The sequence below is a fragment of the Hakea prostrata genome, chromosome 11, assembly GCF_041222555.1.
Source record: "Hakea prostrata isolate BN-2017 chromosome 11, UWA_Hpros_2, whole genome shotgun sequence".
Lineage (NCBI taxonomy): Eukaryota > Viridiplantae > Streptophyta > Magnoliopsida > Proteales > Proteaceae > Hakea > Hakea prostrata.
Window position 1 is genome coordinate 5,520,589 of NC_142610.1, and position 13,839 is coordinate 5,534,427.

Here is a 13,839-nt window from a genome sequence, read left to right on the forward strand (position 1 = left end):
TAGAACTTGATACCACTATTTCGATAATGCTCCACCCTTCTACAGTGGATTCAGTTCCTCTCCTATGACATGACCTCCCTTTGTCCATCCTATCAGAGTACACAAAGGGCTTGAAATGACCAACCAAGTCCTGTGCAAGGTGAGGTTTTGTTTCTGCTAAAAAGGATGGAGATCAGTTAAGATGTAGGTGAAGATCCTGATACAACTTTTGATTGGGTACCATTTGTTTGACGAATCTGAAGTGGGGTGGGAAAAAGGTTTGAAAAAGTAAATTTTTTTATGAAATTTCAAAATATAGTTTGTTTGATTCAATGTGGTGGTAAAGTGGATGTTATTTTTTTGAACCTCATTTCTTTTCAAAGTCCTACTAAATAAATGAGATTTTGTGGAAAAATGTGAGATATAACAATACTAGGACCTATATTTGAAAATTTTCACAAAATCCTTTCTTTTCTTTTCTTATCCTCTCACTCTACTATACATGGGTCCTGCATATTTATTTTTTTCATTCTTTTCTTTTTACTCCAATTCTGCAAACAAATAGTGCCTTTAAGGAGTAATGGCTTTCTAGATGTGTTTTAAGAATCACCCACAGTCGATCAAAGCTACCTGGTAAATTAATTCTCAGGGAGCTTATGATCTTTTTTTCTGAGCAATGTTTATTGCCAATTGGGTTGCTCCTTGGGGTTTCGGCATACCAGGTTTACCCACATTAGTTCTGTTGACCAGTCATGTACACCATTGATTAGGAAATATCTAACAGTAGCTTCATGTGTAGAAGCCTTACACCTTAAGAGGTTTGGTTAATTCAATTGATTAGCTATAATCAGTAGCTATGAGTAGAAGAAGTACCTTGTTTATAGAGGTTACATTCATTTCTATTACAAACTGTTGATAGTGTAGCTATGGGATCACGAACTCTCTCTTTCGCTCCCCCTGGCGATCAAAATTCACAATTACAAGCCAGATTACACACTTGATGTTTATCTCAACTTAACAGGGTAGGCTACATGGTTTCCAAACAAAACAGAGGAGAACAGAGTACAGAGCAAAAAAAGAAAAAGAAAATAGGGGAAAAACAAAACAACTGAAAGGTGTAAGATGAAACACAATAAGAGGAAAATGGCACAACATGTCAGGAGAATCTCAGCTAAATAGGATCTGTAACATGGATTCTTGCACTTGAGTAGGCTCTGTCAAAGGTCATACTTGGAATGAGATCCAGACTATGCATATCCTTCCTCACTACCTCGCCTTTAGTAGAAATCAAATAAGCTCATCAAAGATTCTAGATTCATTGTGTGATCCTTGATAAAGAAAAAGTGATTAGCTGCACTTCAAAGGTGATATTACTTCAAGGAGTTCTCGATATCAATCACAAAACGGTACTTCACATCACTTTTTATCATCCTCTCAAGTGCTTCATTTGCGTATTGAATGGGAATCACTTCAATAGCAGGATATATTTTGTTGGCAGCACAGAAATTGATCATTTCCTGCGTCAATTTCGTACCACCAGTAATGCTTCCTGAGATGGTTCTCATACCTGCAAGTTATATGCAGATATTATGCCTAAGTTCCTTTCATCAACTACCATTCATGCTTTAATATAATCAATATCTTGTTGTATAGCCAATTCAAAATTTGCAGATGATAGGATTGAGTGAGGTACCATGAATAAGGCTCACAGGATGAAATTTGATCTCACTTGGGACACCCACTACTGCCATGACACCACCAGTCTTTAAAAGTGACAGGTACATATCAAATGAATGATCCCCAGATGCAGTGTCAAGAATGAAGTCCAATGATTTTTCCAAACCCTGTAAATGAAAGAGACAGGCACAACAGCAGGCACACTTGAATCAGTAATCTGTCAAGAAGATCTGCTTTCCTAGTATTTCATAAGATTTCTACAGAACATGAGAAACATTCCAAATGAAGTGATTTATGACAATAAGTTACCTTCATCTGATCCTTATCTGACGAGATCACAAATTTGTCTGCTCCAAGGAGATTTAAAGCATCTTCTTTCTTGGATATACTTGTGCTTAGAACTGTGACATTTAACCCAAATGCCTTTCCAAACTTTACAGCCATATGTCCAAGGCCACCTAGCCCAATCACACCCAGAGACTTTCCAGGTTGTTTCATATTATGGCGCATCATGGGAGTGTAAACTGTAATTCCAGCACACAACAATGGAGCTGCTGAAGCTAAAGGGTAGTTATCAGGTATCTTATGACAGTACCTGAAGATCAAGAAACATTCAATTAATTGCTGGAGATAAGATACTTATAGTAGTAAATGATATGTTTTCAAGCAGAGTAGGTTTTAGAAACCAAATTTGAGAGATTAGAACCAACTTCAAGAGATAGCCATTGTGACACACTTCTAACTTTATCTTTTAAGGATTTAAGGATTCCTGTTGGTCTTATACAGAGCTGGTGAACCTTTACTAAGATGAAGCCCTCTTTTTGTTCTTCCTACTTGTTAGCAGAGAGAATTTCTCTCTCTTCTCTGTCTCTCTCTCCCTCTATGCCTCTTCTAGGTTATAGACTAGGAAAGACAGGATTTATAGCTCTAACGAAAGCACAGGAGACTTTAGATTAAGATCATACAAAGATGAAAAGGATTCAGGTAAGCAAATTCAGTTATGATATGATTCAGAACACTATTAGAAAAAGCTAAATGGCATTGAGATTGGATCCATCTATGATATTATTGACTCACCTTTCAAGAACTACAACATAACTGGAATATCCACCTTTCGTAACTGTACCATCGACATCAATGCTATTGAAAGTGCGGATTGCTCCCTTAACACAGTGAACTTCCAGACGATCATTACAATACTCGCAAGCTCTGCATGAGTCCACAAATGTCCCAACTCCAACATGGTCACCAACTTTGAAGTTTTGTACATTGGAACCAACCTCCATGACAATTCCAGCAATCTCATGTCTGCGAAAGAAACAACGTGAATACATGATCTCAAATTAACAAAAGTACTCTGCTAGTAGGTTTTTGACCTGAACATCATAGATTCTACTTACCCAGGCACCACAGGATATTTGGAGTCTCCAAGTTTATTTCTAGTCCACGCAACATCCGCATAACATATTCCACAGTGTGTTATCTTAATTGAAACATCATCAGATCCAACAGCCCTGCATTGTTTTTTCAAAGAATCCATATCAGGGTTGGAAGGAAATTGATCAAGCACCATGAAGGTTATTTAGTACTTAACTAGTACACAAAACAAACACATAAGACCAGTGCCCTCAAGGTTTCTAACATCAATGCTCCCAGCATAAAACATGCTTCATATCTATTTTGTAATAAAAACCTGGGTTTCAAAGGTTTCAGTAGTATAAGTCTATAATTTACACAGAACCCATATACCAAGCTTCCATGAAAAAGAAGACAACAGCAATGGAAGAAAGATACGAAACTCGGTACTTGCAAAACATCTGGGTTCCCAAGTTTGGTTTTGTTCCACAATTGAGACCTCTTATTCCACTAATGGTTCAAAAAATATTAGAGTTTCAATTCATATCATATTAAGAAGCACAAATACCATAGTGAGTCTGGGTTTGATTCATACCTGCGGTTGAAGGTGTAGGGAGATAGAACTCCAGATTCATCTCTAGCTGCCCATGCTAAGCAGTTCCCAGTTGCTTCTTCTTTGCTCATTGTGATTCCCTGTTTCTGTCTCTCTGCTCTCTCAAGACTGAATTGAAATGGTAAGAACTTGAGGACTGAATTGATTGGTAAGAACTGAGTTACTGAACTAAGGAAGAAGATGGTATTTATAGTTAGTCCACCTGGCTCTCAGAGAGACAAAGGGATAGTGACAGCAAGCTAAGTGTCAAATCCCATATATATAAACGAGGCGTCACGCATGACTCATGAGACACTCTAGTACTTTTCAAGCAAGCACGGCTTGAGCTGTGATGAAATCATGCATGACGACTTCTATTCATTTCACCCATCGTTGACTTTTAATCCGCCAAAAAAGTCAAAATTTTAAATCAAAATAATTACTGCAAATTGCATAACCCACCCAAAAAAAGTCAAAAAATTAAATCAAAATGATTATGCCAAATTACATAGAGACTCACTGTATATGCAATCAATTATATTTACTATCGAAAAAAGTCAATAAGGGATCAATTATGTGAAATACCCAAACCCCCCCCCCCAAAAAAAAAAATGTGAAATACCAAATTCACTTTCAAATATTTTTTACAATACCATTTTTACCCCTATCCCTGTATTATGTTCTCTCTCTTGTCTTGACCTCTCCGTCCTCAACTTCGGCAGCACTAGCCCTCCCTTCCTCTCTAATAGTCCACCTATTGTTAAGGTAGTTAAGTTATACCTAACTTATGTTCTAATATAAGTGTAATGGGAGTTACAGTAATTAATTATAGAACCTATTGTTCTTCACTAGGTTCTATAAATACTAGCTAAAAGTAATAGTCTGGGTATACCAAACTACATATTCATGGTATAATGCTTTAAACAACTTTGTATTTCACCCTAACATTAACAATCTTAAAGCAGTGCACTTATCTTTCAAAGTTACAATTTTTTTTTTGTTTTTCCACAAAATTTGGAAAACAAGAGTGAGTCACACTTAAATTTAACCTAATGTAATGGCATTTCAGTCATTAACAAATATATCGAATGGGGGCAATTCATCTCCGGTTTCACCCTGACTGAATCGGTTTTCAATTAGACACGAGTAAGCCCAGATTCACTAAATTCAAAATGTTTCATTTTATGGTTGATTTATTTTGAGTTGTTCAGTATCCCACGATATTACCACTTTTGATTAGGACGAAACCAGCGATATTTACACTTGTTGGAGTCGAGGAAGGAGAGATCAAGACAAGAGAAAATACAATAGATTAGAGGGATGGGGTAAAATGGTATTGTAAAAAATATTTGTATAACAAAGGATGAATGTGGTATTTCACATATTTATTTACTAACTTTAATTAATAATAGGGGGATATAGATAATTGAATATTTTAGAGATAGTAGATTTAATTGATTGCATATCTAGAGGGTCTATATGTAATTTGTCCAAATAATTGTAATAAACTCATAAAGTAAAATAAGATGATTTTTTTTTCTATGTAATTTATAGGTAATAAAAATTAGGGATAATTATTGTTACCCCTAATATTATCACATAATTACTACCTTATCCTATATATATTTTAAATTAATAATCAAATCTTAGACTTTATCTGAAATTATTGATGTCTTCTTGCAGTTAAGCTTAATTAAGTGATGACATGTCATTTTTATTTATTCAAAAATTCCAAAATAACCTTAAGATTTTACATTGCTTATTTATACTTTATAATAGATTATGTAAGTAACCTTATTAAAATGAAAAAAAAAATTAACCCCAAACCTAAAGTGTTAAACCGTCTCCTTCACTTACCCAAAAAAAAAAAAAATCTTCTTCTCTTGCCTTTCCCCAAAAAAGGAGATGTTTTTCTTCCTATTCTTCTTAACGGCATGCACAACTCCTTTCTCTCTTGGACAAAACTAGATCTGGATCCTCTACCCACATGAAAAGTAAAACTTTCAATTTATATAATAGATTAAAATTTTCAATCCACATGATTGGATACTTGTAACCTAGGGGGTTGCCCCCTCCCCGATTTTTGTTAAAATTTTCATATTTCTTGTATTTTTCACTTGATTTTCGTTTTGTGTGTGTGAAATACACTCTTTGCCCCCTGGTCCACTTAGACGTTCTCCTAAAATTTCGACTCCTTCTAATGACAATTTAATTTTAAGTTTTATTAGTTTTCCGTACAGTTTAATTTTAAGTTTTATCTTTTCTTTTCCCACAATTTATTTCCTTCTTTCTTTCATGATTTTTAAAGTTTTAAATAATAACAAATCTAATCGTACAATTTTAGCCCCTATAATTTATTTAATATATTTATAATAATTTACCTATAATTATGTTAATTCTCCTATTAATTTACTTATATTTTTAATGTGGGCCCCATGTCTGAATCTGATGAAATAATTTAGACGTGTGGGGATCCAAAATGGGCTCACAATAGATTTGGCGAAAATGCATTAGTGCTTGTCCGATTGAGATGTGATTTGAACTCATTATTTAGCTCTCCTAATGTTCAATCTTGGCTCTGCCCCTGATGTCAAGTATCCAATCATATGGATTGAAAATTTTCTCTTCATGTAAACCGATTGGACTTGACAACACCCAAAACCTAAGATAAAAACAAGGCAATGAGAAAAATGATGACCACCATTTTCTTTTAGCTTTTATTTCTGCACTTATCCTATTTTTCAGCTTTGTGTCTGGCAAAAGAGTTGCAGATCAGTGAAGTTGTAGGAGAGTATCCTAATACAACTTTAAAGGAGTTAAGGTTTTCTAGATGCCTGTAATGAATAACCCACGGTGCGAAGGAAAAAAAACCGACCTGGTGAATTAATTCCCATGTAGCTTCTGGCCTTTGCTGTCTGAGGCATGTTTGTTGCCAACTAGGTTGCTTCTTGGGGTTTTGGCTACCACATAACTTCTGCTTCATGTGTAGAAGCTCTCACACCTTAAGACAAAGAGGCTTGCTTAATTTCATTGATTAGCTATAACTAGGAGTTACCTTGACTTACAGGTTACATTGGGTTCTATTACAAACTGTGTTGATAGTGTAGCTATGGATCACCAATTCTCTCTTTCACCCCTGGCGTGCAAAAGTCTCAAATTACAAGCCAGATGATGATGACAAACTCATAAACCTGATGTTATCTTAACAGGGTAGGTTACATGGCTTCAAACAAAATGACTGAAAGATGTAAGATGAAAGACAATAAGAGGAAGGAGGCACAACATCATGGCAGGAGAATCTCAGCCTAATAGGATCTGTGACATGGATTCTTGCACTTGAGTAGGCTCTGTCAAAGGTCATACTTGGAATGAGACCAGACTATGCATATCCTTCCTCACTACCTCTCCTTTAGTAGAAACCAAATAAGCTCATCAGAGATTCTAGATTCATTGCTTGATCTTTGATGAAGAAACAGTAAGTGATGAGCTGCATTTCGAAGGAGACATTACTTCAAGGAGTTCTCGATATCAATCACAAAACGGTACTTCACATCACTTTTTATCATCCTCTCAAGTGCTTCATTTGCGCATTGAATGGGAATGACTTCAATATTGGGATATATTTTGTTTGCAGCACAGAAATTGATCATTTCCTGTCTTAATTTGGTACCACCAGTAGCACTTCCTGAGATGGTTCTCATACCTGCAAGTTATATTCAGATATTATGCATCAGTTTGTTTCATCAATCACCATTCATGTTTCAATATAATCAATACCTTGTTGTATAACCAATTCAAAAAATTTCAGATGATAGGATTAAGTGAGGTACCATGAATAAGGCTCACAGGATGAAATTTGATCTCACTTGGGACACCCACTACTGCCATGACACCACCAGTCTTCAAAAGTGACAGGTACATATCAAATGAATGATCCCCAGATGCAGTGTCAAGAATGAAGTCCAATGATTTTTCCAGAGCCTGTAAATGAAAGAGACAGGCACAGCAGCAGACACACTTGAATTAGTAATCTCTCAAGAAGATCTGCTTTGCTAGTATTTCATAAGAGTTCTATAGAACATGAGAAACATTCCAAATGAAGTGATTATGACGATTTGTTACCTTCATCTGGTCCTTATCTGATGAGATCACAAATTTGTCTGCTCCAAGGAGATTTAAAGCATCTTCTTTCTTGGATATACTTGTGCTTAGAACTGTGACATTTAACCCAAAAGCCTTTCCAAACTTTACAGCCATATGTCCAAGGCCACCAAGCCCAATCACACCAAGAGACTTTCCAGGTTGGTTCATATTATGGCGCATCATGGGAGTGTAAACCGTAATTCCAGCACACAACAACGGAGCTGCTGAAGCTAAAGGGTAGTTATCAGGTATCTTCTGACAGTACCTGGAGAAACATACAATTAATTGCTGGAGTTTAAGACACATATAGTAGTAAATGCTATGTTTCCAAGCAGAGTAGGTTTTAGAAACCAAAATTGAGAGATTAGAACTAACTTCAGGAGATAGCTATTGTGACAAACTTCTACTTTTATCTTTTATTTAAGGATTTAAGGATTCCTGTTGGTCTTATACAGAGCTGGTGAACCCTTACTAAGATGAAGTTCTCTTTTTGTTCTTCCTAATTGTTAGCAGAGAGGATTTCTCTCTCTCTCTCTCTCTCTCTCCCTCTCTGCCTCTTCTAGGTTATAGACTGGGAAAGATACGATTTATAGCTCTAACGAAAGCACAGGAGACTTTAGATTAAGACCATACAAAGATGAAAAGGATTCAGGTAAGCAAATTCAGTTATGATATGATTCAAAACACTATTAGAAAAAGCTAAATGGCATTGAGATTGGATCCATCTATGATATTGCTGATTCACCTTTCAAGAACTACAACATAACTGGAATATCCACCTTTCGTAACTGTACCATCGACATCAATGCTATTGAAAGTGCGGATTGCTCCCTTAACACAGTGAACTTCCAGACGATCCTTACAATACTCGCAATCTCTGCATGAGTCCACAAATGTCCCAACTCCAACATGGTCACCAACTTTGAAGTTTTGTACATTGGAACCAACCTCCATGACAATTCCAGCAATCTCATGTCTGTGAAAGAAACAATGTGAATACATGATCTCAAATTAACAAAAGTACTCTGCTCAGAAGGTTTTTGACCTGAACATCATAGAATCTACTTACCCAGGCACCACAGGATATTTGGAGTCTCCAAGTTTATTTCTAGTCCACACAACATCCGCATAACATATTCCACAGTGTGTTATCTTAATTGAAACATCATCAGATCCAACAGCCCTGCATTGGTTTTTCAAAGAATCCATCAAGCACCATGAAGGTAATTTAGTACTTAACTGGTACACAAAACAAACATGTAAGGCCAGTTCCTTCAAGGTTTCTAACATCAATGCTCCTAGCATAACATGCTTCATATCTATTTTGTAATAAAAACCTGGGTTCCAAAGATTTCAGTAGTGGAAGTCTACAATTTGCACAGAACCCATGTACCAGGTTTCCATGAAAAAGAAGACAACAGCAATGGAAGAAAGATATGAAATTGGGTTTCAATTCATTTCAGCAGATGGATTGAAAAATGGATTAAGAAGCAGAAATACCATAGTGGGTTTGGGTTTGGGTTTGGGTTTGATTCATACCTGCGGTTGAAGTTGTAGGGAGATAGAACTCCAGATTCATCTCTTGCTGCCCATGCTAAGCAGTTCCCAGTTTCTTCTTCTTTGCTCATTGTTCCCTCTTTCTGTCTCTCTGCTCTCCCAAGACTGAACTGATGGTAAGAACTGAGTTACCGAACTAAAGAAGAAGATAGTATTTATAGTTTGTCCAGTAGAGAGCAAGGCAGAGTGACAGGAAGCCACGTGGCAAATCCCACACATATAAAGGTAGCGTCACGCATGACACATGAGTTATTCTAGTATTCATCAAGCCAGTACGACTTGTGTCGTGATGAGATCATGCATGATGATGATTTCTATCGTTTTCACCAAGTCGTTGGCGTCTAATCTCAAATGGTTTTACTAACTGTGTAGCCAACGATTAACTTGTGTAGCCGATTCCCTAGCTAGGAAGACCCATTTCGTGGCAAGTCGGACTGTTTGGTCTAATTCCATTCTTTGGCTTCTCGATCTTTGTAATCAGGATGTCTTGGGTTTTTCTTGCCCGTTTTCTAATTAAATATCCGTTTATCAAAAAAAATTACACGGCTGTATCTCAGATTTCTACTGTTCTCTCATTTCCTTCTGTTTTTTTATCCGTCAAAGGCTCCCTTTTTTCCTTTTGTTTAACTCAAAAAATTCTACTATTAAATTTGTAGAATTAAATGGAAATCTCCAGTCGCTAGCAGTGTAAATTTAATTTAATAAATTCAATAATTAGATTTATTTTACGACTATTCAACCATATTTAAACCATAAATTATAACCTCATAAAATAAATTAAGATGACAAAACCAAGGGACAAAACACTTGTTTAATCATGCTAATTGGTTTCATGTAGACAAGGAGACTCAACTATAAATCAGAATCTCTGGAGATTACGGATAATGTTCTGCCTTGTATTTAAATTATATATAATAGCTATTCTTGAGAAGTAGTCAAGGCGATCCACATCTTCTATAATTCATTTTCCTACAATTCCTTACAATTCTCTCCTAGGATAAACCTTAGTCAAAAAAAAAAAAAAAAAAATTTAGTTTCTATAATACTACTAAGATAAAAGAAGTGCTTAAGAGAACGCAAAAAAAATATCTCTAAAAAAATTATAATATATAAATAATAAAAACTCAAAAAAAAATTAAAAAAAATGTAATGACAAATCTTACTGTACCACTTAGCTTATCACACTGGGTTCATCTATGTTTGCTAAGTGTGTAATCTAAACTATGTATATGGATTGTTTTGAATAAACTTAATTTTAATTCTTCACCCAAAAAAATAAATAAATTTCTAGAATATTATTAAAATGAAAAAACTGCTTAACTTGAGAAGGAAAGAAAAAGAAGTAATTTATAGGTAATAAAAACTCAAGAATTTTTTTTTTTGAAAAGGTTTATATTGTTTATTTACACTTTATATTAATTAGTAACCACCCTTACTAATTAGGGAAAAAATTAACCCCAAATCTAAGGCGCTAAAGTGTCTTCTTTAATTATCAAAATATAAAAGAAAAAAATTGTTTTTCTCCTCTTACTCATCTAAAAACAAAAAGGATGTCTTTCTTCCTCTTCCTCTTCCTCTTACCAACCTTGTGCAACTCCTTACTCTTCTAGATGAAATTAAAAACATGAGAGTCAAATACAAGGTATTGAAAAAAGTGATAATTATTTTTTTTAAGCTTCAATTTATTTATTTTCTAATTTGTCATTTTTTTTAAGTTTTTGTTATTTAACTTTTAATTTGATGTATCAATTTTAGGAAGTTCCTACTTCCAATAGGTTACTAAACTATTACATGTGACTAGAGATTCACAGTGTGGGTTTTGTTTTTTAACTTTTCAATCAAATGCTGTCAATTTCAGGAAGTTCCAACTTCGGATAGGTTTCAGTCATCAGAATCCTTGTTTTTTAACTTTTCAATCAAATGCTGTCAATTTCAGGAAGTTCCAACTTCGGATAGGTTTCAGTCATCAGAATCCAACTTCGTGGAATCCAAAATGACTAGAATTCAAGGGTAAAATTGGCATTCATATGTTCTTTTTACTTTTAAATGAAGACGGTTGGCTTCCTAATTTTAAAAGGGCAAGGTAGACATTAAACATCCAACCGTAATGCTCACTTAACACCATTAGAGACGAGGGATGAGAAAACATTCTTTGCTATGCACAACAATGCACTTATATTCCAAATAAGTGGATGAGAAAGCAGAAAAACTAAAAGACGATTGAAGATTTTTTTTCAATTTTAATTAAGCCTTTGATCATAGCTTTCTATTTGGTATTAGTGCAATGTAATGCACAACAAAGGATTTCTTTCCGATGAGGGAGGCAATAGCTTTCATAAAGAATATGATCCCTTTAGTAATTAAACATTAGTTTAAAAAGGACAACAATAATTATCCGTATAAATAAATTATACCACACCACACCAGACTAGATATTGCAACTGTTTTGTATTGAATGTATAGGTACAATAATGGTATCACATATACACCCAAAAAAAAAAAATGGTATGACATCTATCATTTGGTATTTAGTATAGCAATAGTATAAGGTAAATTTATATCATATGGTATTTAGTACGGTAATAGTATAAGATAAATTTATTCAATATAGTATCAAATACCTGTTTCATACCAAATTGTCACTTGGTAATAAAAGGGTGGTAGACCAGTGGGGGGAAATGTAAACAGTGGATTTAAGGAGATGATCAGCAATTGTCAGTTGCGGGATGTACACACTATTGGGCCCACTTATACCTAAATTAATAGAGGAATGGGCATGGCTAATATTAAAGTAAAACTTGATGGAGTTGTATCTAATCCAGAATGGATATTGCAGTTTTCTGAAGCAGTTGCTAGGACCAAAAGCTCTATCGGATCAGATCATTTGCCAATTATAGTAAATACTGATGGTGGTATAAAGGAAGGAATTCGACCTTTTCATTTTGAAGCTTGTTGGTTGATGCATGAGGGCTGTAAAAAGGTGGGTGAAAAGGCTTGGCAACAGAAGGATAATAGCACTACTACTGAAAGACTCCAATATAAAATTGTCAGATGTACTCAGGATTATAGGAGATGAAATAGAGACCAGTTCGGTCATATTCAAATGAAGATAAGTGAACTTAAAAGGGAGTTACAGATTCTTCAAGACTGTCCACCAACTAAGGCAAACCAGGAGCAAGAAGATAAGCTGCAAAAAGAGCTGCAAGTGGAATTGGAACGAGAAGAAATTTTATGGAGACAGAAATCCACGAAGTTGTGGCTTTAAAGTGGTGATAAGAATACAAAGTTTTTCCATACTTCGACTGTTTAGAGGAGAATTCAAAATGAGATTCAGAGTTTGAAGTTACCCAATAACCAGTGGATTACAAATGGAACGGAGGTGTATGGAGAAGTTTCTCGATTTATGGGGAATTATATTCAGCAGGACAGGTGGAAGATGCATCCCTTCAACTGGTGTTACAAGCAATTACCCTTGTTGTTGATTCCCAAATGAATGAGAAATTATTGGAGATCCCTCGAGAAAATGAAGTTAAAGCTGCTCTCTTTGGAATGGCCCCTTTGAAATCTATGGGACCAGATGGGTATCCACCAGTCTTTTTTCAACCAAATTGGGAGATGATAAAGGCCACATTATGTGCTTTTGTACAAGAGATCTTGAACAAAGGTACTATGCCTCAGTCCATCAATGAAACCTTTGTCTACCTCATACCAAAGATAGATAGGCTAGAGAAAATTGAACAATATTGGCCTATTAGCCTCTGTAATGTAATGGAGCTCCAAGAGGAACTGTTGTACCGTCATGGGGTATACGGCAGGGTGACCCTCTCTCCCATGCTTTATTTGTTATGTGCTCCCAGGGACTAAGTGCAGTGCTTCATAAAGCTCAAGAGGATGGTGTTATTCAGGGGGTGAAAATTAGAGGTAAGTCTCAGCCTATATCCCATCTACTTTTCACAGATGATAGTTTATCCTCAATGAGGTAAAGCTACAAGAAATCCATAATTTGAAGAAATGTATTAACACTTTTTGTCAAGCAAGTGGAGTGAGTATAAATAACTCAAAGTTCTGTCTTATATTTAGTCCAAATATGGCAGGTAAGTTTAAGAGATGGTTCATTAGGATTTTAAAAATCCCTTGTGGTAGGATCGGGGTACCTCGTGTCGGCGATATATCGCCGACACGGGGCGAAATGTCGAGGTGTCGCCAGGGGGCGATACGACACCCCCTGGCGATACCGACTTTACAATATGTCGACGATATATCACCGGAAAATCGGCGATATATCGCCGACAGTTGAAAAAGTCGACACCCCTGCGTTTGCAGTCTGCTCCTTCAACCATCAACAACCAGCAGCAAGTCGTGATGAACGGTTCAGCGTGATGATTAAGGCCGGCTAGTCGAGATCCAAAAGGAAGTTAAGGAACACGGAACACTAGCTAGATTGAGAGGTGTTACAGGCGTAACAGCAAGAGAAGACGAAGAAGAGAACCAAGAATAGGTAGGGTTTGTGTTTGCCTAATTTGCCTTCTATCAAG

The 13,839-nt window shown here is 35.8% G+C and overlaps 2 protein-coding genes across 2 annotated transcripts; both read right to left on the reverse strand.

Moving 5' to 3' along the window:
• Nucleotides 1-807: 807 nt before the first annotated feature.
• On the reverse strand, nt 808-3,791 carry LOC148999742 (putative cinnamyl alcohol dehydrogenase 1). The gene is made up of 6 exons (XM_089139912.1): nt 3,608-3,791; nt 3,057-3,170; nt 2,734-2,964; nt 1,966-2,251; nt 1,673-1,823; nt 808-1,546 (listed from the first exon to the last, which is right to left on the reverse strand). Exons 1-6 carry the CDS (start codon nt 3,694-3,696, stop codon nt 1,350-1,352), a joined length of 1,068 nt encoding a protein of 355 aa, XP_088996038.1. The 5' UTR covers nt 3,697-3,791; the 3' UTR covers nt 808-1,349.
• Nucleotides 3,792-7,109: 3,318 nt separating this feature from the next.
• LOC148999743 (putative cinnamyl alcohol dehydrogenase 1) lies at nt 7,110-9,408 on the reverse strand. The gene is made up of 6 exons (XM_089140365.1): nt 9,287-9,408; nt 8,817-8,930; nt 8,493-8,723; nt 7,727-8,012; nt 7,435-7,585; nt 7,110-7,307 (listed from the first exon to the last, which is right to left on the reverse strand). Exons 1-6 carry the CDS (start codon nt 9,373-9,375, stop codon nt 7,111-7,113), a joined length of 1,068 nt encoding a protein of 355 aa, XP_088996491.1. The 5' UTR covers nt 9,376-9,408; the 3' UTR covers nt 7,110.
• Nucleotides 9,409-13,839: the final 4,431 nt, after the last annotated feature.

What these genes read in the sequence shown, in the direction of transcription:
- LOC148999743 (XM_089140365.1), bottom strand. Translation starts at nt 9,375, where the DNA reads ATGAGCAAAGAAGAAGAAACTGGGAACTGCTTAGCATGGGCAGCAAGA. An exon ending in TATGTTGTAGTTCTTGAAAG is followed by an intron (nt 8,013 to 8,492) that starts GTGAATCAGCAA and finishes ATGTTTCTCCAG; the next exon opens with GTACTGTCAGAAGATACCTG. An exon ending in TCCTGTGAGCCTTATTCATG is followed by an intron (nt 7,308 to 7,434) that starts GTACCTCACTTA and finishes TATAACTTGCAG; the next exon opens with GTATGAGAACCATCTCAGGA.
- LOC148999742 (XM_089139912.1), bottom strand. Translation starts at nt 3,696, where the DNA reads ATGAGCAAAGAAGAAGCAACTGGGAACTGCTTAGCATGGGCAGCTAGA. An exon ending in TATGTTGTAGTTCTTGAAAG is followed by an intron (nt 2,252 to 2,733) that starts GTGAGTCAATAA and finishes CTTGATCTTCAG; the next exon opens with GTACTGTCATAAGATACCTG. An exon ending in CAGATAAGGATCAGATGAAG is followed by an intron (nt 1,824 to 1,965) that starts GTAACTTATTGT and finishes TTTCATTTACAG; the next exon opens with GGTTTGGAAAAATCATTGGA.